Here is a 27909-nt window from a genome sequence, read left to right as displayed (position 1 = left end):
GTCCCTTGCTGGCCAAGCTGCCACCCACAGCTCCCTGCCCCTCCTGCCGGCCCCCAGGGAATGGGGGGGCAGGTGAATGCACTCTCCTCCACCACGTGGGTGAGCCAGGAACCGGGAAAGCCCAGGGGGTCTTCAGAGGAAATTCTCTGCACCTGAGGGAGGATTTGGGTCTAGGGAATTCTTCCGCCTAGGAATTCTTGGGCGTTTAGATTAGACGGGGAATGTCATAGAAACGACACAGAACCCTCAGGCCCCGGTGTGAAGACCTGTTATTAGTGCCCTTTTGATGGCAGGTGGGGCCTATTCATGTGGATAAGGACCTTCTCTCAATGGAGAAGACAGCTGCACTCGGTCACGACTCGGTCACAGCTGTGACTCTGTCACATCCACCACGTGTGTGAGGCCCTGGCAGGGACGCTCCACGTGCCCCCAGAGAGCCAGCCGTTTGGGAAGCTGCAAATGTCCTACGAGACAGCTAACGCGCTCAGTGCCAGGAGGCTCTGTACCTTCCGGCGGATCTGGGAGAGGGGTCTGCCGTGGGTCAGAGTGTGGATGCGGGGCGGGGGGGGGGGGGGTCAGGCCAGAAGGGACTCTGAGCAGGGGAAGAGGCTCGAGCTCACCGTGCTGGGGAGACGGCTGTCGCTGGGATCTGGCTGGGCAGCTTCAGATACAGGCCCGGTAGCCTTAGACTGGGGCTTAGACTGGGTGTGTGGAGACAGCAGGTCTGGAGGGTGGGCGACACGTGCTCCTAAGGACGGCCCCCTGGGGGCACGTCGGGCCAGGACGCAGCCCGTGACTGGGGTCAGGGCTCTAACCACTGGCGGTGGGAACCAAGCAGGAAGGACGGACATGGTGGCGTCTTCGGGGAGTTTCAGCAGAGTTTTGTGACTGTGCAGACATTTCTTGCACGAGGAAATCGAAGAGAAAGTCCACGGGCTGGGCCACGGCTGCTTCACAAAGCTGGGGCTGATTCGAGGGTCTCCTTGGGCTTGAGGGGGTGCCGAGGCTCCTGTGCTGCATTATGGGCCGGACACAGCGGGCTGCCCGCGAGAGGTGAGCCAGGCACTCCTGTGAGGAGCAGGACAGAAGTGGGACCGCGGTGTCCCGAGTGGGGGTCATGTCTGAATCCACAAGAACGCACGAGCTCAGAGCAGACCTGGTCGAGACCACGCGAGACCCAGAAGCAGCCGCTCGCCTCTGGACGGATGAGCACGGAAGGCAGGGGGGCCAGAGATGAGACGCCGAGCGGGGGCAGGTTTTCTTACGGCGGTTCGCTGCCAGTTTTGAGGGTGTCCTGATAACCTTCACGTGGCTCTCGTTGAGCACGGCCTCGTTACTCTGTTCTGACTCTTCGTAGTTTTCCTCGTGTCCCCGTTTTCAGCACCTTTAAAAATGACTGTCGCGACACTGACAAAGGTGGTGGAGAAGGTAGGACTGGCAGCTTGAGGAAGCGTCCGGAGAGATGTGACTTACCAGCTGGAGGGGCTGTTGAAGGCCTGGCACCCGCAGTTTCCGGCGCCCCGGCACTGGGGCGGGACTGGATGTGCAAAGTCCCGCACACACAGTAGAGACCTAGCAATGGCAGACGAGTGGTTTTGCTCTTCGAGGTGGTGTTCTGGTCGTCGAATCCACGCACACGGAGGAGGTTCCGTGGTCCAGCCCCTGCACCGAGGGAGGACACTGCAACGTGAGAGCCCATCTGTGGACGGTGGCAGGAGCCTCTGGTGATCACCAGGAAGGACAGCTCTCCAGCTGCACCCTGACGCCTCTGGGGCCCTGCGAGCCCCTGCCGGGCACAGCGGCGTCCGTGCTGGGGCGGGGAGGGGAGCACCCACCTCCCTGCAGCCTGCACGGCACCCTCCTCTCTGTGGGACCGGCCCTGCACCTCACACCCTCATTCACCAGACGGATAAGAGATGGGGGGATGCTGTTTTCCGGGAGGGGTCTGGACACCTGAGGCCAGGAGCCTGAGGAGCTAGGACACGGGTTCTGGTGAAAGGGACCCAACCCCTCCTCCCTCCTCCCCTCTCCCTCCCCTCCCCCCTCCTCCCTCCTCTTCTCCCTCTCCCCTTTCCTAAGGTCCTCCCTTCTTCTTCCCTCTCCCCTTCAGACGAATAAAATTATTTAAAATGAGATATATTTTTGAAACTGATGTTCAACACAGTATTTAAAAAGCTTTGAAAATTTTAATCATTCCTGTCTGGCAATTCCCTGCTAGTTATTTTTATACTAAATAGTTCTTAATGACTTTGATAAGTTTTTTAAACGGTTCCTGTCAAGAGAAATTTAAAAATACCAGTCTCTCTCCTTTCTGCTTTTGATTCCTACCACTCCTGTGGGAGCCAAATACTAAAATCTGTTTCCATAACAATTTTTCTTCTTCCCTCGCAAGAATATCTGCTTGTTCTTGTTGGTTGGTTGTGGTTGATTTGAATTTTTTATAAGAGCGCTGCCGTGTATGGGTTAGAAAAGCAAAGCCTGTCGACAGAATTCCTGGAATATGGGGACAAAGAGGCACGGCGTCGAGAAACCCGGAGCCTGGCGGAGGTCGCGCTTGGAACAGCAGTGGCTTCGATGCGTGTGTGTCGTCAGCGTGTCCGTGTTTCCCGCGTAGCTGGCGGAGAAGCGACACGCCGTGCAGAGCGGTTCTGAGCTCCTTCTTCCTGGTCTCTTGCAGTGTCGTGGGCCCAGCGGTGACCTTCAGACTGAGCGCCAGTGTCCAGAACCTGACGACGGGAGATGTCGCGCAGGCCGCAGGTAAGGCTGTCTCGACACGACGCACGTGGGCATGCGCTCGCCCGGCCCAGGGACGACAGGGTCGGTCGGCACCGCGCCTCACCACCACTGCGCGGCGGGCTGGGCTGCAGGTGCAGGATGAGGACCACACCGCTCGGTCTGAGCCAAAGAGCCTGGCGCCCAGGGGAGCAAGGGCCTGGTGTCTGCGGCGGCCCCCGCGTGGACAGAGCAAGTGCCATTTTGCTTTGAGGTTTTCCGCGTTGTCCCAGGTGAGAAGCACACGCCGGCCGTGCTTCTGTCTGTCCCGGACCAAGACAGTGCAGGATGAAGGGTTCCAAGAGAAACAGAGAACTCTGTTCCAGCTTTGCTTCTAGGGCCCTGGGGATTCCTGCTCACCTGCCTTGAGACCCAGCAAGTCATCTCGGCGTGTGGTGGCCGTTTGCCGTGGAACGGGCCTCGGCAGGGCTCCGTCTGGCGGGGTCAGCGGTCGGTCTTCTCTGGTTTGGTGGCTGCCGGATTTTACTCATAGGTCCTGGTGCCCTTGGTAGTCCTTTTCGCGGAAGTAATGATTTCGGTGGCCAGTAATTTTCGGTGAAGGGAGAGCTCCTTGCCAAGTTGTGCTCTGCTCCAGAGACCCAGCCGATTTCGACCGCCTGGAGAGCCCAACGCCCCGGGCTTCGCTTCCGTGTCCTGGGTCGCTGTGAGGCCCGTGTGAGGTGTCTCGGCAGGCAGTAAAGTGTCATTCCCAGCCGAGCGGCTTGATGCGGCCCCAGGGAAAGAAGCCGGCAGCTTTCGCTCCAAATGCCCTGCCCCCTGAAAGGGAGGGGACCCCGCGTCAGTGGCCGTGGCCCTCGTGGCCGCAGGCCCCTCCTTCCCTCCGGCATCCCTCCTCGCGCCTCCGCGGCAGAGACGGTCAGACGAAGTTAGGACCCGGTCAGCGACTGTGGTTTTTTTACGCAGAATCATTAACGGTTGTCCCACAGGTGGCCGCTCATCCCAGTGCTGGGAAGCAATGCTTTCCCGGTCGGATTTGCTGGGACTTCAGGGCACAGTAATGAATGGTATAAAATGGAAGGAGGTCTTTTCAGCTTTTACAGTCCTGGCAGCCTACTCCCTGGCGGTGGCCTTTCATTTCTTTTATTGCTTTCTGGGGAAACTGGGGTTGCTTATTTAAAATCTAGTTTGCTGGTCATTTTAAATGTGTTCGTGTCCCTTACTGAGATGCTAGATCCCGGCGGGAATCGCACACCGGGTGTATGTTTGAGAGCCATGGCAGTGACTTTCTGAATTCTTGAATCTGCTCGGGTATCCCGGTGCGCCTGCCGGACTTACGGGACTGCCGGGGCTGTGCAAGCTGAGGGTTTCTTGTCGTGCACGTGCAAGAGGTTCCACGCGCGCTTTCAAAGAATTAGTTCTCTTGTGTTGTACATAATTTTATCATGTTACGCACGTACCTGGTGCTATACGGGAAAAGGGTTAAGAAAAACAGCTTGGTGACCATCAGGACTCTGTGGTTTGGCAGTGGATGTACCAAGGGCACGACTGGCACCAAGGTCCCGTCCCCGAGGAGGAGAAGTGAGCTCTCTGAGCTCTAGACTCCCTCACGTGTTAACAAGGACAGGAAGTTTTCGCAGTCTCTTGTTTTAGAAGGTGATGGGGAGCGCTTGCTGCAAGCGACTGATCGGCACTGTCGGGCGGACCCGCGTCAGGCGGGCTGGCGGCCCTCGGCACCCTACACACCAGAGCCTGCCGCGGGGATCGCTGCCTGCGGACACAGTGACTGTTTGCGTGTGCTCCCCTCGGGGGTTCAGTGGCACGACGCTGCAGGCATCTTATGAGGGGGGAAGCACCCCCGGTGGTGGGACTGAAAGGGAACTTATTTGGCTAATTTCGCACAAAGTGATACAAAACGTAAGGAACAGGCACGTAGTTCCCACGACAGACGTCCTTGCTGTGCGTCCTGACTGATGAGAGCAGCTGGTTTTCTGAGTCCAGATTCTGCTCCCGGTACGAGGGGACCCTCTCCTGGACTTTCTGCCCCACTTATGAACCCGAATGAGTGGGTGACAGGACGCGGGAGCGCGCGGTGTGAGCGAGCGAGGAGAGGACGCGGGAGCGCGCGGTGTGAGCGAGCGAGGAGAGGACCCGGGTCCCGCGTGAGCAGGTGCTTCCGCGTGGCGGAGCGTGTGGAAACCGCTGGTGCTGGTGTGTAGCTGGCGCACGGCGGATCCAGGCGCAGAGCTCGCTGACTCGACGGCTGAGCACGCTGCGGTGAGTGGCAGTTAGTTACCGCTGTTCTCTCTGGCCGGGTCGTCTGATCAAGCAGAGAAATCCTCTGCTGCCCTTCACGTCCCTTATTCTCAAGTAGTGTGTTTCTAGTCGATGTTTGCGTTTCTTGTGTCGGAGAAGACGTGGGTAAGTGACCTTTGCCTCCCGCTCTGCGGCACCGCCCACCTCATGACCCCCGGGCTCCCGTCACCTCCTGCCGGGGGTCACCTTGCGGGCCGTCCCGGTGGCAGGCCGTGGACATCCGGTGCCGGGCTTCTGCTCGGCGGCGTGTTCGATTCCCTCGCCGACCGCGTGGCTGGCGGTCGGCCGTCCTTGGCAGAGTCTCCCTGGGACCCGGAAACGCTGGGCTGCCTGTGGGGCGGGTGGCCCTCGGGGCTGGTGGGGTGCGGTAAGGGCCGTGCACGTCAGCAGGAAGCACCGTTTGGCGGCGCCGGGAGCAAGTGCCTGACGGCTGCGGCTTCCAGAAGGTTCGGACGGGTGAGAGGAAGGGAAGGGCGCTGGCCCCATCGCTCCCTTCTAAACAGCCAGGTAATTGCTTCTGGCATCTTGACAAGTGTTTGCCGGAGTGGAGGGCGGTGCTGTCAGCGTGGCGGAGCCGTGCTAATCGGCCCAGCTGGAGAAGACTCCCGGAGCCGCGTTTCCGTAATTAGAAGTTGTGAAGGCCAGTTCTCCTCACGGCTTCACCCTGGGTGTGAATGAGTCAGTGCTACGAAGGGGTTTCGTGTGTCCTAATTTGCAGGGTTACCCGTGTAGAAATACGTGAGCGGTGCTCAGGGAGGGGTTAGGGACGGGGGTTAGACCAAATACTAGAAACCGTACTACTCGATATGCACTGCTGGACAAAGGGAGCCGATGCATTACCGACACCATTTGCGGGAGGAACAGGTTCTCCCTCGTGGAGGGGCGAGTGGGTGCCGCCCGGTTCGCTCCAGGAGGCGTTTGGCCTCCTTTGGCTTTGACTGTCTGTGGCCCCGGGGTCCCCGGTCGTTCTGGTCTGCTTTCTGCCGTTTGCCGGGCTGGCCCAGGCTCCCTGCCTCCCGTTGGGTACGGACGGGACCGGGAGCCCACCGCCTCGCCACCTGCTGCTTCTGGAAGGGCCCAGGCCACGCCCACCAGGCGAGCCTCTCCTCTGCTCTGACAGCCTGTGGGAAATACCAGGCGGGGCCCCTCCTGGGTGGGATCACGGTCTGTGTGCCTTCCTACCTGCCCCACAGGCAACGTGTGACACGGAGTGCTAAGTAAGTGTCGCCAAATTAGTCACCGGTCTTCACGCTTTGTGTGGAAAGTCGCCTGATTTTATCAGCGGGCAGGCTCTGTCTGCATGGGCACAGGGGTCTCGTGTGGAGCCCAGCGCGTGGAATTAGTGCTCTGTCCCATTGTATAGACCCCTCAGCGTGGGGCGGACACGGGCTCACGGAGGAGCGGAGTCCCATCCAGGGGTGGGGGCTGAGGTGGGGTTCCCAGCTCGTGTGTGCCGTGTCACCTGCAAGCTGTGGGACTGTGGGAAAGTCCGGGAAGATGGGGCACGGCCCTGGCTTTGTGGGTCCTGTGAAGGTCAAACGGGGTGCCCTGCGAGCTGAAATTTCAGCAGGTCGATTATTGCTGACCTTCCGTTCCCGCCACGGGTCCGGGAGCCACAGCTGCTGCTTCTGTAACGTGAGGGTGATGCGCGAGCACAGTCACGATAGCGGATGGATGAGCGCTTCGTCGGGGGTGACCCACGCGTGCTGTGTGCAGCCGGGTCGCTTCTACGAGCCCAGCCCTCTCCCCACAGCTCTGCGTGCTCCCCCAGATGACCGGCCCTCAGATCTGAATCTGGATCTGGTTCCGGGGAACCCACGTGGGGTGGGACTTCAGTGTCTGCTTCTAGTGGGCCAAGGAGCCACTGGCATGACATGACCTGAAACGCCTACCAGGGTCCGTCCGCCCGGCCTGCCGACTGTGGTGGCGGGCACGAGGGGAGGGAAGTAACGGAACCGGGAGGCCGTTGCTGGTCTGAGGTGACGCTGGCGTGGAAAGGGCGACGACGGGGGCCCAGACGCTCAGGGTCTGGACGCGGTTTGCAGATTTAACGGACTCGGGCAGGGGGCTGGATGTGGGGTGAGGGAAGGAGAGGTGGAGGGTGGCCCAAGCACCTGGTGGCGGGCGTCCCGGGTGGGGCAAGGCGCCCCTGGAATTAGACGTCCCGATGCGGGCGGGCGGGCATTCGCATGTGGCCTGGGTAGGACTCGGGCACCGGCACGGCTCACGTGGTGTTTCTCTTCGCTGCCTCCGCCGCTCCGTGCCCACCGCCCCAGCGGTTCTGCGAGGGCACACGGGGAGCTCCGCGCATACAGGGATGTGAGCAGCGGCGGGCGTGAGGGACTCTGCGAAGACGGCCTCGGCCGGCCCCTTCACTGCTGTGCTGAGCATGAGTGTCCGAGCCCCGGTCCTCCCCGTGTCCGTTTCTAGTTGTGCGTGCTCTCTCTATAGGCGGATGAGCCTCCGGTGTTCTGTCAGCATCTTAGCACAGAAACGTGTCCAGACAGGAGGAGCACGGCCCACACCTGTGCGAGGGGACCAGGGAAGGTGCCGGGGGACCCCTCACCGTGTGCACCTCGTGGCCACGGCTCACAGACACGCACCCCGTGCAGGCGAGCCAGCACCCCCTTCCAGCAGTTTCCGTCAGCCACAGCACCGCCTGCGGGTCCGGCGCAGCCAGCTGTCTCGAAGGGGGAACACGGGTGTCTGTTACAAACCCCCTTCCTGCGAGTTCTTTCACAAACCGCGGTCCCCGTGGCCTCTGGACGGCCGCGTGATTTCTAGTGCAGGTCGGCCTGTCATTCCGTGGTGGGCCCAGTGCACCCGCATGGCTTTCTCGTGATGGCTCCTGTCCCGGCTGCTCCCTGGGCTCGGACAGCCCTTAGCGCCTGTCCCTCAGGGGCTCGTGGGGGGCAGGCTGGGAGGGCGCCTTCCCGCTGGGCAGCCCTCCCTAGCAGCCCACGAACACACCCAGGTCTTAGGCCTTGGAGGCGCCCCCGTGTCACGCTCCGGGAGGTTCTCTGAGGCCCAGTGTTTGAAGAACTCTTGCACAACGGGTGTGTGACAGGCTGGCCCCGCCACAGCCCTTTGCACCCATTGGCCCACGGCAGCAGAGCAGGGTGGCTGAGATGGGCAGGCTGGCCGTCACCTGGCCGGCCGTCCCCAGGGCAGGTCCTGCAGAGGCTGGGACTCAGGAGAGGACCTCTCACTGGAAGGACAGAGGATCAGGAAGGTGTCAGAGCCCAGAGCTGTGTGGGGCGGGGCAGAAATGGGCCCCGGCATTTGGGGCCAGCAGGAGTCTATTTGGCACTTGGGCAAGAAGCCCCTAGGTGGCCGTGTGCAGGTTTGCCATTGACAGATCCTGCTGCTCAGAACCCCAGCCGAGGTCGGCTCTGTGTCCTTACGGCCCGTTTCCTGTCCATCAGCCGTGTTTTCCGCCTGCCAGGGCTCCTTGAAAATGAGCCTGGTTGGGGCGCCTGGGTGGCGCAGTCGGTTAAGCGTCCGACTTCAGCCAGGTCACGATCTCGCGGTCCGTGAGTTCGAGCCCCGCGTCGGGCTCTGGGCTGATGGCTCGGAGCCTGGAGCCTGTTTCCGGTTCTGTGTCTCCCTCTCTCTCTGCCCCTGCCCCGTTCATGCTCTGTCTCTCTCTGTCCCAAAAATAAATAAACGTTGAAAAAAAAAAAAATTAAAAAAAAAAAAAAAAAAAGAAAGAAAATGAGCCTGGTGACTGACGCGGCAAGGCTGGTTTCCCCGCCCGTCTGGCCCCGTGGTCCTTCTCCGTGGGAGGCACACGGTGACGTGCGTCAGGCACCTGCTCCCCCTGCGGTCAAGGACGGCACCCTTCGGGCAGCCGGCCGACCCACCAGCAGAGCGGGCAGGGGTCAGCTGGACGGCGTGAGGCGTCCAGTGGAGCTCAGAGCGATGCGGCTTCCCTGCCCGGCACCTGTTTCTCCAGCGTGGGTGTGTCGGCTGCCGTGGATCGCCCCACGAGAGGTGAACGGGCCAGAGCCGGTTCCGTTTCCCACGCTCCATCTGGATGTCCGCCGTGCTGCCCCGTGGCGCCGGAGGCTGGCAGAGGAGAGCCTCGAAGGACAGGGGGTGGGTTCAGAGCCAGAGTCCAAGTCCCGATTCTACTTTCCTGTGTTGAGACTGTGGACGGCTCGTTGGGTCTCGTCGAGCCCTGGGTTCCCTCCTTGTCAGATACAGGCCTGGTGATTATGCTCCGTGGGGTTGCTTTAGCATCAAACGAGGTAGGACGCATTTGGTGGGAGAGGAGATTTAAATTCCAAGGGCCGTGGGGGTTGTTAGCTGCCATCGCCCACCTCGGACCGCTGTTGTGTTTGGGATCAGAAAGACACTGGGCCAGTGCATCGCGACGTAGCCTCTTTCAGTGAAGGTCTCAGGTGGCCCAGGAGCTGACAGGTGTCGTGGGGTTGGAGGGTAACAACATACCGTGTGTTGTAAGAATGTGGAAGCCTCGTGGCCTAGTACACGTGGCTCGTGGCTGTGTGTAAGAATGTGGAAGCCTCGTGGCCTAGTGCACGTGGCTCGTGGCTCGTGGCTGTGTGTAAGAATGTGGAAGCCTCGTGGCCCAGTGCACGTGGCTCGTGGCTCGTGGCTGTGTGTAAGAATGTGGAAGCCTCGTGGCCTAGTGCACGTGGCTCGTGGCTGTGTGTAAGAATGTGGAAGCCTCGTGGCCCAGTGCACATGGCTCGTGGCTCGTGGCTGTGTGTAAGAATGTGGAAGCCTCGTGGCCTGGTGAGACCCCCGGGTTGTGCACGGAGACACGAGAGCTCGGACCTTCCCACTGTGGGGTGGCAGGTGCGTGGGTGGCGTCGCTGTCTGGGCGTCTCCGCAGAGGCGAGCCGGCACACGGCTGAGATGCTGGCGATGGGTGGCACCAGGGAAGCCGGGCTGTGGGTGGCAGCCGGAGGCATCAGCACGTGGCGTGAATGTCACGGGAAGGAGGCTCGGGAAGGAGGGCGCCCTGCGCTCCGGCACCTTGGCCTGGAGCCCACACGCGGGGCGCGGTGATGCCTCTTAAACGTGAAGGGTTTGTGCTCGCTCGGCATTTTCTCACGAAGGCAAAGCACGAAGAGGCAAATTCCACGTGGAAAGTCTTCCACAAAAGCACTGACACGGTTCCCGCCGGGGTGTAAACTGGTACGTTCAGAAGCCCCACCAGGCTCGCTATGGCACCGGCATCCCCGGCTCAGCCAAAACCGTTCGTGACGGAGCTGATGGCTGCCCTGCTTTCACGGTGGTGACGGGGGTGAGCCTTAGTGTCTGAAGGGTCCCAGTTACGGGGATTTGTCTGATTTTATGAGTCTTCTCTGAGCCTAGCCGACCCCACCAACAGCTGCTTTCCCGTGTGTGCCGTGTGACTTCCGACGGGAGGGCTGGGAACAGAGACGCCGTCTGCCGGGCTTGTGACGGCCGTGGGGGCCCCGGGCAGAACAGAGCGGCACAGGGACAGTGAGGGAAGCAGCACACGGTGCCTCCCCATTCCACCCGGAGACCTGCCTTCCCGCACTCCTGCTTCTCAGCATTGTCGGCCCGGTGCTCTCCCCTCTCCCTGCAGAGCCCTGCCGGGACCCCTGGCCGCGCCCCTGCAGCCCAGTCTGCCTTCCCCGTCTCGTCTTCAAGCCCACGTCCTGGATCGTCTCTGGCTGTTCGGGAAGAGGTTAGAGGGCAGTGCGGTCGGCTCCTTGGAGCTTTCACCCCCCAGCACCCGCCTGTCCCTGCCCCCTGCCCTGTGCCCCTGCCTCGCCGCTTCCCCGGAGTTGGCCAGCCACGGCCCGCGGCCACACAGGCCTTCTGGCCCTCAATGCCATCACCGTTCGTACCTTGTCTGTGGCTGCCAAGCCTGACGTGCTTACCGTGGCTTTTTACGGAGAACGCTGGCTGACCCCAGAGGTCCGGGACAGTGGTTCTCAAAGCACGATCCCCAGGAGAACACTGCCAGCGTGGCTGGGAACTTGTTAACAAATCACCCCTGCGCTCTGGTGTGGGGCCCAGCTGCCAGGGTGAGACCCGCCCGCCAGGCGTGGCTGGTGGCAGTGACGTCTGGGAGCCCCTGACCGCTCTGTCCTTGAAGATAGAGCCAGGTTGTCCCCGTCTTTAGACCCCACCACTGAACTTGGTGCCTTGCCCGTGGCAGGAGCTCAATCAGCGTTTGGGTTTGATACGAACAACGAACGTGAAGCAAAAAGAACTGTGAGGCGTTTGAAATACGTTTCCCCTGTTTCATGAGACGCCCTGAATGCAGGAGACTTCTCTGAAAAGCGTGTTTATGGCATTTTCATTTGCGTGGAGATAAGACTTCACCCTGACTCTACCCCACACCCCTGTGAATACGCCCCCTGCCGCCCCCGCCGCGGCCACCAGCCTCCGCAGCAGACCGCTTTTCTGTGCGGTGCTGGGAGAGCAATTCCAGGAAAAGAGGAAAAATGCATCCTGTCTCCCTCCAACTTAGGATCCTGTCTAGGACAATGACTGCTCGCCCCGTGACGCTCGAGCGTGTGCTGAGCAAGGACGGCCTCAGGATCCAAGGTTCTGCTGCTCGCTTGCCAGCACTCAGCTTCCGCTGCGGGCCCCGCCGTCGCCAGCCTGCCCCAGGGGTCTGCTCGGTCCCGAACCATGTCTGGACGGGCAGGCGCCTCCAGGAGGGGCGGCCACGCGAGGCTGGGACAACTCAAGGGACCTGCGGCCTAAAGTAAGCTAAACCTGCACATCTTCCCAAGAGAAGACGCCCAGTGCTGGAGAGGCGGGAGATGTGTGAAGGTGCCCCCACAGGGAGAAGCCCTACGTCGGGTTCCGGCCCCCCGACGGCCCCCCCCCCCCACCCGAGTGGGGATGGAGCCTCCAGTAGAGGCTTCTCTCCATCCTGGAGCCAGGAACCCGGCCCCTTGTGGAAGAGAGCTTGAAGAGAGGCTGTGCTCGATCCCAGACCTTCCCACTCACCTGACTGCTGGCCAGACGGGCGGTTCTCAGAGAGGATAAACGGAAGCACAACTCGGTGTCAGAAGGGACTTTGGGCACATACGTAACCTGGGGCCCCACGGTGAGACATCGGGGCATAGAGCAGGCTTTTCCCAGGAAAGTGTTACACCTGCTGTTCCACACATTCACCATATTCTCTCTCTTGAGGAGCATGTTCAAGGGGCGAATCTCCTGTGATTTTCTTAGTCCGAAGGAGTACAGAGGGACAGTAACATTCTCATGCTCCAGGGTAATTTCTATTCTAAATATGCAATTTATCATCATTTAATAGAAGTCAGATTTCTTTTATCTGTAATTAAATCTTCAGCGTGTTAGTTTTTGGAGGCCCTTGTGGACTTTTTTTTTTTTTTAATTTTTTTTTTCAACATTTATTTATTTTTGGGACAGAGAGAGGCAGAGCGTGAACGGGGGAGGGGCAGAGAGAGAGGGAGACACAGAATCGGAAACAGGCTCCAGGCCCCGAGCCATCAGCCCAGAGCCCGACGCGGGGCTCGAACTCACGGACCGCGAGATCGTGACCTGGCTGAAGTCGGACGCTTCACCGACTGCGCCACCCAGGCGCCCCCCTTGTGGACTTTCGACTTTATTCTAAATGCACGAGTAACAGAGTTCCCGGCATCAGTTTGGGGAATGGTTCCACTTCCTATACGCTCTCTGTGGAAATGTGAGAGCACCCTTGACGTGGCTCACGGGCTGTGTGGTGGCCGTAACGCTCCCTCCGGCCCCCGGCACGGCCCGGTCTGGCTCTCGTCCTGGCCGGCCTCCGTGCCTCTTCCGTGCTTACCTGAGATGCGCCCTTCGCTTTCGGGCAGCTGGTGCTGGAGGCCCACATGCCGAGGGCCGGTTCGCGTCGTCCCCGCAGACTCTCCGAGGTGGCCTCCGTCCGCGCTAGTCCTCGGTAGGCCTGTGCGGGGCCCCGCTGGGACCTCGTGCCCTCGGTTCCACGACGAAGACATGTGTCCGGGGAGGACACGGCTGATTCGGGTGCTCCTCCGAGCCTCTCGGCCGGAAAACCCCGTCCTGGCTTCTGGGGCCCGAGGCCAGGACAAAGGTTGGTGCCCCGTGGAGCTGTTAGGACCTCCCGTGCTCCCCTCTTCACCCCTATGCCCCGGGCCCCCTTGTTAGTGTTTCCCACCCAGAGGACGTGTTAGGTGGTGTCGTATCGCGTCACGCCGCGTCCCGTGTCCCGTGTCCCGTTGCATCACGTCACGTGGTTTTGTGCCACACCGTGTTGTCTCGCATCACGTGTCCTTCTCAACGCCCGCTCTTTGCCAGGCTGAGTCTGCGTCCCGGATCCCTCAGAAGCAGGAGGTGCACCGTGGCTGCTCTGTGCCGCCGTCCGGACTCCGTGCCCCCCGCCGTCCCAGGGACGCCAGACAACCTGACGTGCGTGTGACGCGGGCGTGTGTACGCAGAGCGGGTGGACGCCCTGCCGACGACGCTCGGGGGACGGTGTGATCGAGCCGGCGGTCCACCTGTTCGTCAGGAGAGGCGACCGTTGCATTCCTGCCCCTACAAGCAGCACGTCCCCAGCGGACGACCTTCGGGAAGCCACTCAGATCGAGAACTTCAGTTACAGAGAAGAAGACGGGGACACTGAAAAAGTACAGGGTTGTTCCAGCAAAGATGGAACCATTGGCATCCTTCCGATGCAGCGGGTCGGTGGCTCTCTCCGTGTACACAACTCTGGGCAGATGGCGCTCTCTCTGTGTAGACAGCTCTCTCTCTGTGTAGATAGCACTCTCTCTGTGTAGACAGCTCTCTGTGTAGATGGCTCTCTCTGTGCGTGAACAGCTCTCTCTCTCTGTAGACAGAACTCTCTGTGTAGACAGCACTCTGTCTATGTAGACAGCTCTCTCCCTGTGTAGACAGCTGTCTCTCTGTGTGGACGGCACTCTCTCAAATGCTTTGCAGACAAAAGTGTGGTAGTTGTCCGCCCGGGATGGTCCTGGAAGCAGCAGTGAACGTGAGTTGCTCATCCTGTCCCCAGGTCCTCTCGAACCTCCAGACCACCTCCGGAAGGTGCTGTCTCCTTCCTCTCCCGGAGCACGGGGGTGCGGGACGGCGCGCCTGCCTCGGGGGCACGTGTCCTGAGCAGGAGCGCGCACTGCACACACCGTCCTCTTTAGTTCCGCATGTGCCCCTCGCCCTGTGTGTGTGTGGGGGGGAACGTCGGGAGGGGTGAGAACCCCGACCACCGGACGGCTGCTGGGCTCAGGCACTCTTGGGGTGCAGGGAGCGTGGGGAGGCTTGACAGGCGTAGGCTGGCACCTGCTGCTTGTCCCCAAGCCCCCCGGAGGCTGGAGGCAGAGGCCCTTTGCTTGCGGTCCCGCGGCTCCCCCAGCCTGCAGCCGCAATTCCTCTCCGGGACCTTGTCGTCCCACTGAGGAACCTGCTTTACGGGCAGCCGCCCCAGAGGCTCCACCCTCTCCAGGCTACTTTGGGTTGAGCGAGGTTAAAGCCAGTTCGCTCTGCGTACCTGGCTATTTTCTAGCGGACGGTGCAGAATTAGCCCCGTGTTCTTGCCTGCTTGTTCCGTAGGAGGGTTCACACTGTCCCTGGAGGCGGGGGCCTGTTTGCCTCCGGCCAGTGTGCACGGATGTTCGTGGGGCCGCCGTCACAGGGAGATGTGGCCCGTCAGCGGGCCAGAAGCAGGATAGAACCTGAGAAAATGCAGATCGCGGGCTCCGAGACACAACGGCTGCTCCCAAGGGCCCCGTGCGCCGCGCTCCATGGGGAGGCGGACCGTGGCCCACGGGAGTCCACGAGACTGTTCCCGAGCACCCGCTGAGGCCGGCTAGTGGAGAACGGCGGGTAGAGCAGGGTCGGGTTTGCATGTAACGCCCCGAAGGGTCTGCCCGGCGTCTCCTCCTGAACAGAGCAGTGAGTATGCATGTGTGGGGATGTGCGTGCAGGGGTATGTGGTGTGTAAGTGCCTGTAGTAATGTGTGCAGGCATGTGTGTGTGCAGTTGTGTGCTATGTATATGCACATGCTATGTGTATGTGTGTGGTGTGTGATATGTGTAGGTGTGCAGGTGTGCAAGTGTGTGGTGTGTGTGTGACATTGTAAGTGTGTGTAGCTGTGCACCTGTGTGTGATATGTGTGAGCGCACAGGTGTGTGGCATGTGTGAGCGAGCCCGTGTGCATGACATACATAAGTGTACAGGTGCCAGAGTGCATAGGTGTGCACATGCATGTGATATGTGCGGAGGATGTGGGTGTGCAGGTGTGTGATGTATGTAGGTGTGCAGGTGCGTGCAGGTATGGGTGTGCAGGTGTGTGATATGTGTAGGTGTGCAGGTGCGTGCAGGTGTATACGCGTGTGGTGTGTGTCTGTCCGAGGTCGCACGACAGCCCCCCTATAGGTAGGTGGATGGGACGGGTTTTACTGTCACGACCTGGGGTCCGCCCGTGCGGCATCTCCGGGAACCCCACCTTCCCGTGTGACGGGGGGCGGCTCCCCTCCCTCCAAGGGCGAGGCTGCCCCCGCGCTCTCTCCTGTGCTGGGCTCGTTCCCGGAAGCTGGTGCGGGGCCCAGCTCGTCCACGGCTCGGCCAGGGGCTGGAGCTCGGCGAGCTCCGGCTTCCTCGGGGAAAGAGGTGGGACGGTGCTGCGTGTTTCCGAGCCCAGTGCAGCCTCACGGGTGCCACAGCCTGGTTTTCTGGCACTTTCTTTGGTCGAAAAAGCGGTGTCGGCCTCTTCCCCGCGAGCAGCCAGGACCGCGTGATCCGTTGTCCACGCTCAAGAGTGGCTCCCGTGACTTCTGACTCTGACACCTCAACAGATTAACAGCCTTCCCACCCGGACTCCGTACGGGGCCGCCCCCGCCCTGCACCGGGCGCTGGTAAGGAGGGAGCCCTTGTGACCACGCGCGGCGGCTCGTAACACGGCCGCCTCCCTCCTCCGCTGCCTCTGGGTCCACGGCCACACGGTGTTGGAAACGCCCAGACGTGGGCTCCTGAGTGTTCACACCGTGGCACCGGCAGCCACAGAGCTGTCTGCTCTCTCCTCTGAGTGGCTTTGGCCTGGAGAGGATTTGCTTCACGGCCACCCCTCTGCTGGGCATTCCCGCGTGGCACCACCACGGGACATGCGGCGGCAGCTGGTGGACAGGAGACTCGGCCCGGATGGGAGCCGTGGCAGAGGCAGGCTGGGAGTGGCTCTTGTCGAGCGTGTGGAGAGCTGTCCTTGGCTTCTTCCGCGTGGGCATAGCCCCCGCCTTGTTCCCCAGTGTCCCGGCCGCTCGCGCGTCAGTAATGGCAGAGGTGGGTGCACGTCTCTAAATGGAGCCGCTGGCCCGGTTTGATCCTTTAATTTGGGACACAGCTGTAATCAGGCTGGGCGACAGGGACGGTGGCCCTGTCTCGGAGCTGAAGAGAGCTCCGGTCGGTTCATCCCACGGAGGCTGAGCGGTCCCCTGCTGGTGTCGGGAACATCACGTCGACAGTGAGCCAGGAAGCGGCGTGGCTTGTAAACCCCGAGGCCGAGAGCACCGTGTGGCCGACGCGCCTTCCCTTCTCCACGAGGCGGACGCGGCCTTTCATGCTGTTTCTCGTTCACCGTGTCAGGAACGTCCCCGAGCCCTGCGCTCAGATGCGGGTGAGGCCGGCGCCCGTTGTGGGTAGGAAGCAGCCCCGAATACACGTCCGGGTACCAGCCTGTGTCTGGAGACAGGGCCTCTGTGATGTCATCAGGCTAAGAGGAGGCCACGCTGGCTGGGGCGGGTGCCCCGTGAGGACAGAGACGTGGGGGGTCGGCAGAGCAGGGCAAGGCCGGCCGGCAGACACCAGACGCAGGGAGGACCCTCTGCTGGAGCCCGCGCTCGCGCACCCGGGTTCTGGAGTCCGGCCTCCGGAGCCGGGACGGTGCGCGTCCGCCGTGTGGAGCCGTGCCGGCTGCAGTGCTGGTCGAGACGCTCACGGGGCACCACCGCCACTTTCTGGAGCCGCTCGGTCCACGTAAGCCAGTGACATAAGGCCGCCCGAAGCGCCGTTAGCCCGCGGCCCGGGGTGCGTCCCCTCTCCGGGAACCGCCCCGCATTGGCCCAGTGGTTGTCCACGAGGTGCGGGGGCCGGCGGCGCTGGAGGGGGAGACGGCGACGGGGCTTCGGGATGAAGGCTTTCTGCTTAGAGAAGGCACCGCCGCCGAGGAGCCCGTTTGGGTTCGGACGAGGCCGGCGGGCCCGGGGAGCCTCAGGCCGTGCTCGGGACTCACTGAAGACCCGCCAGTTTGCCCAGGGCCACTCCGATGCCGGCCATTCTCAGCCCTGGGGTTCACGACTGTCAGTTACAGGAGCGCTCACGGGTGTGTGTGACTCGGCAGTGACCCACGTGGGCAGGAACTGTTGCCCCGCGTCGCACACTCAGAGGCACCGCGCCTGGGCCGGCGGGCGTCATTCTCGGGCAGCGGGACTGGGACGGGGCGCCACGCCCCAGCTGCTCCAGCCCAGGTGACTGCCACGTGCAGTTAGCTTCCTTACCCTGCCCTAGTTCTAGCATCATTCTGCACAAAAGTCTGGAGAAGGAGAAGGGGTGAACCCCGTGGCTGGCTGCTCCGTGTCGAGCAGGGAGCCTGCCCCAGTTACCACGTGTGGGATGAGCAGGAAAACCGTCCCGGTCGTCTGTGTCTTCTGGCCCGGCGTGACGCAGGCGATGGGACGCGTGCGAGTTGCACGAAGAGGGAGGCCAGAGCCGGCCTGTGATCCCGGCAAGTGACAGCCGCTCTGGGCTGCGGGGTGAGCGGGAAGCCTGCCACCTGGAGGTGTGAGAAGTGAGCGAACGAGGAGGTAGGGGCCTCGGCGTGAAGCCTGACAACAGTGAGAACGTGGAACCCCAGCCGTGGTCACCCTCCCCCTCCTCCTGGGCCCCACCCGGCCCTGCAGCAGATGTTTACTGAGCTCCCGCTTGGGGCAGATGCTGCGTGAGCTGTAGGGAACCTGCCCTCGTGGGGCTCAGTGTCAGGGAAGGGACAGTCTGTGGACAAGAAGGAGGTGCACACGCACGTCTGATGACACAGCAGCGCGTGAATACAAGGAGGGCGGGGCGGGCCTGGATCCAGACGGGAGAGGTCGCACGCACTGCCCGCGTCTGCCCACGTCACAGAGACCTCGCACGCGGGGAGGGGCTCACGCACTCAGGCCCAGCCAACTGCACCCGCTGTGTGGCTGAGGGAGAAGGAGAGGAGGACTGTGACCATTTCTTGTTTTTATCCTCGGTTAGGAGTTGGGATTGCAAACGATGGGGGGCGGGGGGGCGCGGTGGCTCCTGGGCCCACAGGCACCAACGGGACAGGATGGGAGGGGACGGGATGGGATGGGTCGGACCGGCTGAGCCCACGGCCATGCTGCCGCAGAGGGAAGTCCCGTGGAGGCTGCAGCCTGTCGGGCCACTGCGATCGTCCGCGGCTTGTGTTTCTGCGGTTTACAAACTTTAGGGACACGTCACGGCAGACAAGGGTGCGCTTACTGCCTGTTGAGGACCGTGGTTTAGCAAAGGCTTCTAATCCCCGAGTCTTTCGGAGACACGCTCTTTCTGACTTTCGTGTGCGTCGGGCAAGTGTCCCGTGGCTTCACTCAGGGAGACAGTGGCCTGTGAATAATTACAGGAGCAGCTCCACGGTGATGCAGAGGGTGTGAACAGAGTGACCACGGCCGGCTGAGTTCTCAATTCTGTTGAATTGGTTGGGCAAGCACACCGGAAGGGCTCTTCGAGGTAGAAATGAGGCGGACGGAGCCCAACCAAGGGAAGTAAACGTCGCTGGAAGAGTGAGAGAGCAGAAGTCTGTCTGGCAGAGCCCTTGTGCTGTACTTAGTTTTGGGAGAACTGATCTGAGACTCGGCTCCTGAGGGTTAGTTGTAAATGTCCCCCAGCTCATCCCTGTGACCCTTAAGAGGGTTTTGATGGCCGGCCCAGCCCTGGGCACAGGGCAAAAGTGACTCCTACCCAGAGTGACTCCCACCAAGTGGTTTTTCCAAGACCTCTGTGCGGCTCACGGGGGAGGACGGAACGAGCGCCTGTTCCCTGTGACCCTGCGAGGTCCTGCCGACGAGGCAGGCTGGCCCCGTCGTGGTGAGACAGACATCGCGCCATGGCACACACAAGTGCTGGCTGTTAGGCCGTGACGGCCGTATGTACAGAGCGTCTGTCAGGGACAGAGATCCACCCGAGTCCGGTGGAGGGTCACACTCCTCCTGGTTGCGATCAGCGGTTTGAAGGGGCTGACGTCAGCTGTGAGAGGGAGGCCGGCGGTCCAGCCGAGGCGGGCGTGGGCGAGCGTCGCGGCTGTATGGGGGTGAGGGAGGGCCGGGCTGGCGGGGGCCGTCCAGCCACAGAGCAAAAGCAGACGGGGGCGGAGAAACCAGGGAGAAGTGAGCCTTGAACCAGGGAGAGGTGCTGGCATGCGGGACTTAGAGCAGCAAACACAGGCGGGAGGTGACATGGGTGGGATTCGGTGATGGATGGGAGGGAGGAGAGGGCAGCAAGGGAAACGTGAGGAACGAACGGCTGCCAGACCCCAGCTTCGTCAACGCGGAGTCCAGGAAGCAAAGATGCACCCATCGCGGGCGGAGAGGGGACAGGGCCGCGGTATCCACAGAAGGGACAGAGGTTGTGGCGCCTGGTGCCTCCAGGTGGACACAGCAGATGGTCCGGGAGGTGCGGAGCCCAGCCCCGTGGCCTGGCCTGATCTGGAGCCTCTCCCCCCAGCCATGTGAAGGCGTTCTGAAACGTTCGAGGGATGGATCCCACATCCTGGAAAAACACTGTTAGCCTCTGGACCACGCTCACCAGCGAACGAAGGTCTGGTTGTGTTTGCGCCATCCCTCCCTTCCGTCACCTCCCTGGAGTGGGTGACGCGGTCCCTCGGGCGGCGCCATTTCCGAGCTGGCACCTGCCTAGGGGAGACCCGGCAGGGACGCCCCGCGAGCAACTGCCACGTCGACCCTCACGGCCACCCCACCCCACAGGGGCGCTCACGGCCAGCCGAATCGGAAAGGAGTCTCACAGGGCTCCACGCGCTCTGGGGTCTCTGTAAACCCCCCTCAGCAGGCTGCAGCTCTACCCAGGTGAGAAGGAGCGTCCTGTGTGCAGCTTTCCGGAACGTGCCTGTTATGTTTAACTGCTTTTCTCTTCGACGTTAAACAGATTTAATCCCTTTAACACTTCACGATGAGAACACCTGTTTTCCATTTTGTCATAATACTCATCCCTCTGAAGAACCCCCCGGATCTGGTGTCAGAGCCACAGTCGGTCTTGGACATGTTTCCTTTCCTCTGTTTTAAATGATGTGTTTTCGCCTTTTCTGTACCATTTCCACCCTGACTGAACGGCTGAGATTCCACAGCACAGCTGCACAGAGAGGAGACGCAGAGGCCTCGCCGTCCCCGTGCTGCAAGTGAACCGTGGATGTGGCTGACACGGCCCCTCTGATCCTGGTGGCACTCGTCTCTCAGCTGCTCGCGGGCACCGGCCCGGCGTGAGCTTCTCCAGAGCCTGCTTGGGATTAAGCCTGTTTAACGGCCTGGTGCTTCTGAGATTTCTTCACAGGGAGCACACGTCTCCCCTGCCATGAACCCCTTTCTGGGTTCGTTTAAGGGACATCACTTTCACTGAGCTCGCTCGTGGTTGAGAGGGTGACGCTCCCCGTGAGACGATGACAAAGGAGTGGAGCTGTTTGTAACAGGAGGCGCGTCACTTAGGGCGCTGAGGAGCACGTATGGGTAGGGTCAGCCGGAGCCCAGGGTTGTGGGGGGCGGGGGGGGGGGGCGGTGAGGCCGGCGGGCGCCCGGAACGGGCAGATGGAAAGGTGCGGGCAGAGCCCCAGAGGCAGGTGCGTCTCAGACCTTCTCCGCCCACGCCCTCTGTCCTGGCTGGCGGCAGCCTGGGGTAGTGTGGCCTCGAGGAGACGTGGTGGCGAGAAGGGGCGGCGGTGGCTGACCGTCAGCCAGCCGTGCTCCTGTGGCTCTCCGGGAGGCCCCCGCGTGCAGCAAAGGAGTGACAGTGCTCACCCCGTGATGACAGAGACCCAGCGCGTCCCACAGGAGGTGTTTCCTGTGGTGAATGGCCGAACCAGACTTCATACCGCTCGTTACTTAAAAAATTTCCCCCAAATCACCCACAGAACCCATGGTCACTGCTTTTAGAGGAATCCGGTGAGGCTCTCCATCAACATTCACAACCCAGTTTTCATCCTTGGGATTTCGCTCCCTTCTGAAAAGAATGTCAGAAACCGACGAACAAGTGGATAGGACATCAAAGGAGATCACTTATGATAAGAAAATGTTATGCATAATAAACATTAGCACATGTTTAGCAAAAAAAATTTCCTCGCGTAGAAGTCATTCCCATGTTAATTTAATCCTGCCGTCTAAGATAATATAATCTCTTTGAAACAGTCTCGACTCCAGTTCCATCACCTGATGAGCTCATCTGATGCGCCAGCCTTGGATGCGGACGGGGAGCCTCCTGTCAATAGCTTTTCGTCAGAGACAAAGGGAGGCGAATGTCCACATTCATCCCCTCCCCTCATGCATGAGTCACAGCAGCTCTCTGCTTTTCCTCGGTCTCTACCTGGTCATCACCGCAGATTTCAACTTCAGCTTTTGTGTCTCGAGCTGGCTGTGCCTGCAGAGCTGTTTACGGACGCCTGGCGGCCTTGTCTATCTGTTTGAGTTCAGCGTGTTTTGACATGTAAATTTACATGAGGCATATTTAATCAGTCACAATGATATGCTAATTGGATTCATCTGGGAACTGAATAAAACGCACATTTGAAGAAAAATGGAGTGCACTTATTACCAGCTGAGACACTTTGTAATCAGGACCGTGCATCATCGAAACGCAGAAAGATAAAGAGGCCAGGTACTTGGTAGGGCAACATGAGGGCCCTGATTCAGGTGAGCTTTTCCAGCTTCCCAGACGCGCGCGCACGCGCGCGCGCACACACACACACACACACACACACACACACACACGGCTCTCCCCGTGAGTAGCTCCTGCAACGGGCCTGTCGTCGTTCTCCTCGGTGCTGACATGCGAGAACCTTTGGGGCACCTCGGGTGCCTGGGGGGCTCAGTCGGTTGAGCGGCCGACTTCGGCTCAGGCCGTGATCTCACGGTCCGTGGGTTCGAGCCCCGCGTCGGGCTCTGTGCTGACAGCTCGGAGCCTGGAGCCTGCTTGGGATCCTCTGTCTCCCTTTGTCTCCACCCTTTCCCCACTCGTTCTCCCCTGCTTTCTCAAAATAACAAATAAACATTTTTTAAAAAAAGAACTCACAGAGCACCTCACACCAGACCAGTTGGTAAATCCATTATGGGTGTGTGAGCGTGTGTGAGCGTGTGCAAGCATGTGAGCACAAGTGAGCATGTATGTGAGCGTTCACAAGTGTGTATGTGAGTGGGTAAGTGTGCAAGCACATGTGAATGCAGCCACGTGCAAGTGTGAGCATGGATGTGAACATGAGTGTGTACATCAGTGTTTATAAGTTTGTGAACGAGTGTATGCAAATGTGTGAGCATGTTCAAGTGTGCAACATGTGTAAGTGCATGAGAGCCTGGTGTGTGCATGCAAGCATGTGAGAGTGCAGGTATGTGTGAGTGTGAGCGTGGTGTGAATGCATATGGATGAGTGTACAGAGGTGTATGCGAGTGTGTGCCAGTGTGGAGGTGTGCTAAGGTGTGTGAGCATGTGTGCAGGCATGTTTGAGTGTGCACGCACTGTGTGTGGCTCTGCAGGCATTGAGAGTGCAGGCGTGAGTGTGAGCATGGTGTGATTGCGTTTGAGTGTGTGTAGGAGTGTGAACGTGTGTGCGAGCACAATCAAATGTGCATATGTGTGTGAGTGTGCAAGCCCACGCCTCACCTTCATCCCTGGAGTCAGAAACCAGCGAAGGGAAGCGAGTGCCCCAGGGCATCTGGACCCGTGGCATGGCTCCGGGAGCACCCGCCGGTGGGGGCACAGCGTCTGTGGGTTCTTTACCCCCTGTCATTACACACCTGCTCGCCAGTGTCGGGCACGTGGCACGGGCAGTGTGCCTTCTGTGTCTGGTGTGCGGGGGGGTGGACTTTTGGAAATCCGGTGGGCTTCTCTGCACGAAGCCGCGGGTGTGAGCGGTGGGTCTAGTGCAGCTTCGCGGAGACAGGGTTGGCCAGCCTCCGACATTGCTGGTGTCTTCCTGTGTGCGCTGAGAGGCGCAGGGACGGATGGACTTCTCTCCCCGGTAGGCGGGCACATGGGGAGCGGGGAACGAGAGCGGCAAGACCGTGGGAAAGAGAGGACCGTGACGGGTCCTACCAGTCCCACCCTCCGGGGGGGGCGGTGCGGCGGTCACAGGGCACCTGATGGCAGGGCCACCTGCGCCTGAGGAAAGCCAGGAGCCCAGGCGCAGAGCGCGTGGCCCGTGGGTCTTGGATAAGCCTGGAGACAGGCGTCAGGAGTTCTCTCGTGACTGTACCTGGTGCACAGACCCACACGTGTCTGTGAATAACCAGAGGTGGCGGGCTTGAGGCAGGTGTCGCGTCGACCTGAGCTCATCTCTGCTGGGCAGGCTGGAGTTCACGGAGCTGAGGAGGTGTTAGAGAAAATCGCGTCCACAAGTACTTACGACGCATGACTTAGTAGAGGTTTTGTTCTGTAAATTATGGCTTTCTTTGATCTTAAGAGAATACAGAAATAAAAGCACAGTTGTTTTTAAAACAAATAACCCACGAAAGTGTGCACTCATCGAATGGTTGTACTCCTTCCAAAGTAATTCTGTCGACCGTGTTTGAAACAGTAGCCTTTCTCAGGCCATTTAAGTAGTTTGGCTTGAACGGATCTTTGCAGAAATTTGCTGGTTTTGTGAGTCGGGGCGCTCACTGCTCTGCGTGTGTTTTATTTTTGGCCCAATGAGACGGGATGGTTAACAGTGGTGCCTGGACCACTTTCCTCTGCTTTAGCTCCCCCTGGCACCAAAGGTAACCGCACGGTGATTACTGAGCACCGAGAGTCTCCCAGGCAGCGATCTTCGACGTGTGCAGAGGGGTCAGCCCCGAGCTGTGCAGTGGGTGCCCTGAAGTGGGCCGAGCTCCCCAGGGAGCTGCAGGGCCGGCGGAAGGTCCAGGCGAGTCTAGAGGAGCAAGTGAGGAGACGGGGCAGGAGAAGGCAGGGTGACGGCGGCTTCCGCCGAGAGTGGTCCGGAGTCGTCAGCAAAGGCAGCATGGACGTCCACCACTGGGGAGACGGGAGATGGCGGACGGTGGCCGGAGGGGCCAGGCAGACGGTGAGGCGGGGCAGCTCCACTCCTCTGGAGGAGGGGAGGCCTTTCGACGGGAGGTGGGTTCGCTGGTGGGACCCGAGCCCTGGAAACGGAGGTGTGAGCAGTGCCGTGGCTCCGGAGACCCAAGTTTCGACGTTCACTTCCTCCTCCAGCCATCGGTAGCATGGTGACGAGGACATGACCCCCAATTCGTGCTGTGCCCCGAGAAATGGAGGAGCCATCACCCGGCCACATTCAAGTCCAGGAACTCAGCCTCAGCGTGATGGGGGTGCCAGTGGGGGCGGGGATGTGGCACTTATGTCACTGTGAAGTGACGCTTGCATCACTGCGGTGTGACCAGTGTGCCTAAAACTGAACCATTCGGGTCTGCAGAGCCCAGTCACGCTGCCTTGCCATTGGGAGAACTTTATTCTGAGAAAACAAGGGCAGCCGCTCACACCCGTGGCTTTGTCCAGAGGAAGGTGGCACGTGTGGCCTGAGAGGAGACTATTCTGATGCCACAGGGCTGGAAAGGTACCATGTCCCCAGCTTTCTGTTAGGGATGCACACAAACAGGAGAGTCAAAAGAACGGTGCCTAACCGTACGCATGTGTGCATGTGTGCTTGTGTACCTGTGTGTATGCGTCCACGTGACCGTGTGTGCATGCACGCTTGTGTACATACACGTGACCGTGTGTGTGCGCACATGTCCATATACGTGAGCATGTGTGTCTGTGCATAGGAACAAGCGTGCGCACATGTGTGTAGGCCTGCATGTGTGTGTGCCCACGTACGTGTGCGTACACATGCTCATGGTGTTATATTCTCTAGATACACGTTTCGAGAAGAAAATGCCCTCACGAGAAACGTGTACACACCACCCTGGCTGCCCTCCGTGGCCGCCTGTTTTCTCTGTCCCTGTCACTGCCCAGTCCTGGCATCCCCTCGTGGGTGACAAGGGTCTGCCTCACCGGGGTCCTGTCTGCGCACAGCACCTCCACTCCGGGTCGCCCTGCACAGCCCCAGCCTGTCTTTCTGAGATGCCACTTGGGTCAAGGACCTCTGAGTCCCGCTGCCCCTGAGCCTTGGCTCCCTCCGTCCCCAGGATCCAGTTATGCCCTCCCTCGGCCACCGCGATGCCGCCGCTGGCTCTGTCCTGCGGCCCCCGACCCGCCGCCTGGTGCCCACACATGGGACGCTGCCAGCCCTTCTCTGAGGTCTGGGATGACGCCTCAGCCCTTTCTTGGAGTTACTGCAATATGTTCTGGACATCGCCATGTGTGTCCCTCATTTCCTCCTGGATCAAAGGCCCTCCGGGAGGGAGAGGATACTAACCACTTGGCTTGCGTTGCTAACAAACGTGGTGCCGGGGCTCCCGCTCAGGCCCGTCTGGCTCCGGTGGCCACGATGCTCCATAAGTAGGCCCTGTCTTCAGGGATTGCGTTCCTCTGCGTGTTCCTCAGAGGAGGCGTCCGAGTGTGCAAGGTGCACTGTGAATGGGGTAGGCGCGCAACAAACACTGGGGACGGGCGAATTCACGTGAGGCAGGAATGTACCTGGAGGCTCCGTGCAGCTGGGGGACAGCAGACCTCCCCTCCGTGTCAGCGACTCACCTCCCTTGTTAGTCGTCTGCCTATCTGCCCCCTACTGATCTGGAAGGATTAAGGTTAAATTAAAACTGAACACGTGATAGATTTAGACAGACTTCTTGGCAAGCTGGTGCCAAGCTTGTGCTACGGGCTAACACACTAGGAGCGGGGAGAGGGCTCAGCTCGTATGTGGCAGCAGAAATGCACTCCCCCGTTCCCCAGGTGTCGATTTAGGAAGTGTGCTCTGAGACACAGGAGCATCTCGACACGTGCTCCCTGTGCCGGCGCTCTGGCCCCTCCTGAGGTGTGGGCCGTGCTCCCTCTGCGTGGGCCGTGCTCCCTGTGTGTGGGTCGTGCTCCCTCTGTGCCGGTGCTCTGGCCCCTCCCTCTGTGTGGGCCGTGCTCCCTCTGCATGGGCCGTGCTCCCTGTGTGTGGGTCGTGCTCCCTGTGTGTGGGTCGTGCTCCCTCTGTGCCGGTGCTCTGGCCCCTTCCGAGCTGTGTGTTGTGCTCCCTCTGTGTGGGCCGTGCTCCCTCTGTGCCGGCGCTCTGGCCCCTCCTGAGGTGTGGGCCGTGCTCCCTCTGCATGGGCCGTGCTCCCTGTGTGTAGGCTGTGCTCCCTCTGTGCCGGTGCTCTGGCCCCTCCCTCTGTGTGGGCCGTGCTCCCTCTGCATGGGCTGTGCTCCCTGTGTGTGGGCCGTGCTCCCTCTGTGCCGGTGCTCTGGCCCCTCCCTCTGTGTGGGCCGTGCTCCCTCTGCATGGGCTGTGCTCCCTGTGTGTGGGCCGTGCTCCCTCTGTGCCCATGTTCTGGCCCCTCCCCAGCTGTGGGTTGTGCTCCCTCTGTGTGGGCCCTGCTCCCTCTGTGCCGGTGTTCTGGCCCCTCCCTCTGCGTGGGCCGTGCTCCCTCTGCGTGGGCCGTGCTCCCCCTGCGCCCGTGCTCTGCCCCTCCCGAGCTGTGGGTCGTGCTCCCTCTGTGTGGGCCGTGCTCCCTCTGTGCCGGTGCTCTGGCCCCTCCCTCTGCGTGGGCCGTGCTCCCTCTGCGTGGGCCGTGCTCCCCCTGCGCCCGTGCTCTGCCCCTCCCGAGCTGTGGGTCGTGCTCCCTCTGTGCGGGCCGTGCTCCCTCTGTGCCGGTGCTCTGGCCCCTCCCTCTGTGTGGGCCGTGCTCCCTCTGCATGGGCTGTGCTCCCTGTGTGTGGGCCGTGCTCCCTCTGTGCCCATGTTCTGGCCCCTCCCCAGCTGTGGGCCGTGCTCCCTGTGTGTGGGCTGTGCTCCCTCTGTGCCGGTGCTCTGGCCCCTCCCTCTGCGTGGGCCGTGCTCCCTCTGCGTGGGCCGTGCTCCCCCTGCGCCCGTGCTCTGCCCCTCCCGAGCTGTGGGTCGTGCTCCCTCTGTGCGGGCCGTGCTCCCTCTGTGCCGGTGCTCTGGCCCCTCCCTCTGCGTGCGCCGTGCTCCCCCTGCGCCCGTGCTCTGCCCCTCCCGAGCTGTGGGTCGTGCTCCCTCTGTGCGGGCCGTGCTCCCTCTGTGCCGGCGCTCTGGCCCCTCCCTCTGCGTGGGCCGTGCTCCCCCTGCGCCCGTGCTCTGCCCCTCCCGAGCTGTGGGTCGTGCTCCCTCTGCGTGGGCCGTGCTCCCCCTGCGCCCGTGCTCTGCCCCTCCCGAGGGGTGGGCCGTGATGCTGCGTTCTCACTGGGCGTCTGCTGTTGAGAATGGGCTGCATCGGGAGCTCAAAGGTCAACCCTAGGTCAAAGGTCAACTGCAGGTACCCGAGGGGCCGTGTGTTGGGAGAGACCGCGCTGGCAAGTCCAGGATTTTGCATTTTGCTCCTGGGTCTGTCACTAACCAGCAGCGCGACTATTAGCGAGCTTCTTGTTCTCCTGATTCCTCAGGCTCGAAATGATACGACGGGAAGATTTTACTGCCCAGTCTCTCACATCTGTCCCCTGAACTCAAAGACCCCCTAGACACGCTGGCCATGGCCCTCGAGCTGCCTGCACACCCCCCGTCTCTCCTCCGCCGTCCCCTCGGCTTCTCGTATGTCATCACTGAC

The 27909-nt window shown here is 61.1% G+C and overlaps 1 protein-coding gene across 1 annotated transcript in view; it reads left to right on the top strand.

Moving 5' to 3' along the window:
• The window catches only part of PTPRN2 (protein tyrosine phosphatase receptor type N2), a 768343-nt gene that overhangs the window by 376711 nt on the left and 363723 nt on the right, over nt 1-27909 (top strand). Inside the window, 1 exon segment of the mRNA XM_030297386.1 lies at nt 2678-2757. Coding sequence (XP_030153246.1) covers nt 2678-2757 — 80 coding nt within the window.

This window comes from Lynx canadensis, chromosome A2, assembly GCF_007474595.2.
Source record: "Lynx canadensis isolate LIC74 chromosome A2, mLynCan4.pri.v2, whole genome shotgun sequence".
Lineage (NCBI taxonomy): Eukaryota > Metazoa > Chordata > Mammalia > Carnivora > Felidae > Lynx > Lynx canadensis.
Note: the sequence above shows the minus strand (reverse complement) of the source record. Positions and strands in the feature narration are given on the sequence as shown.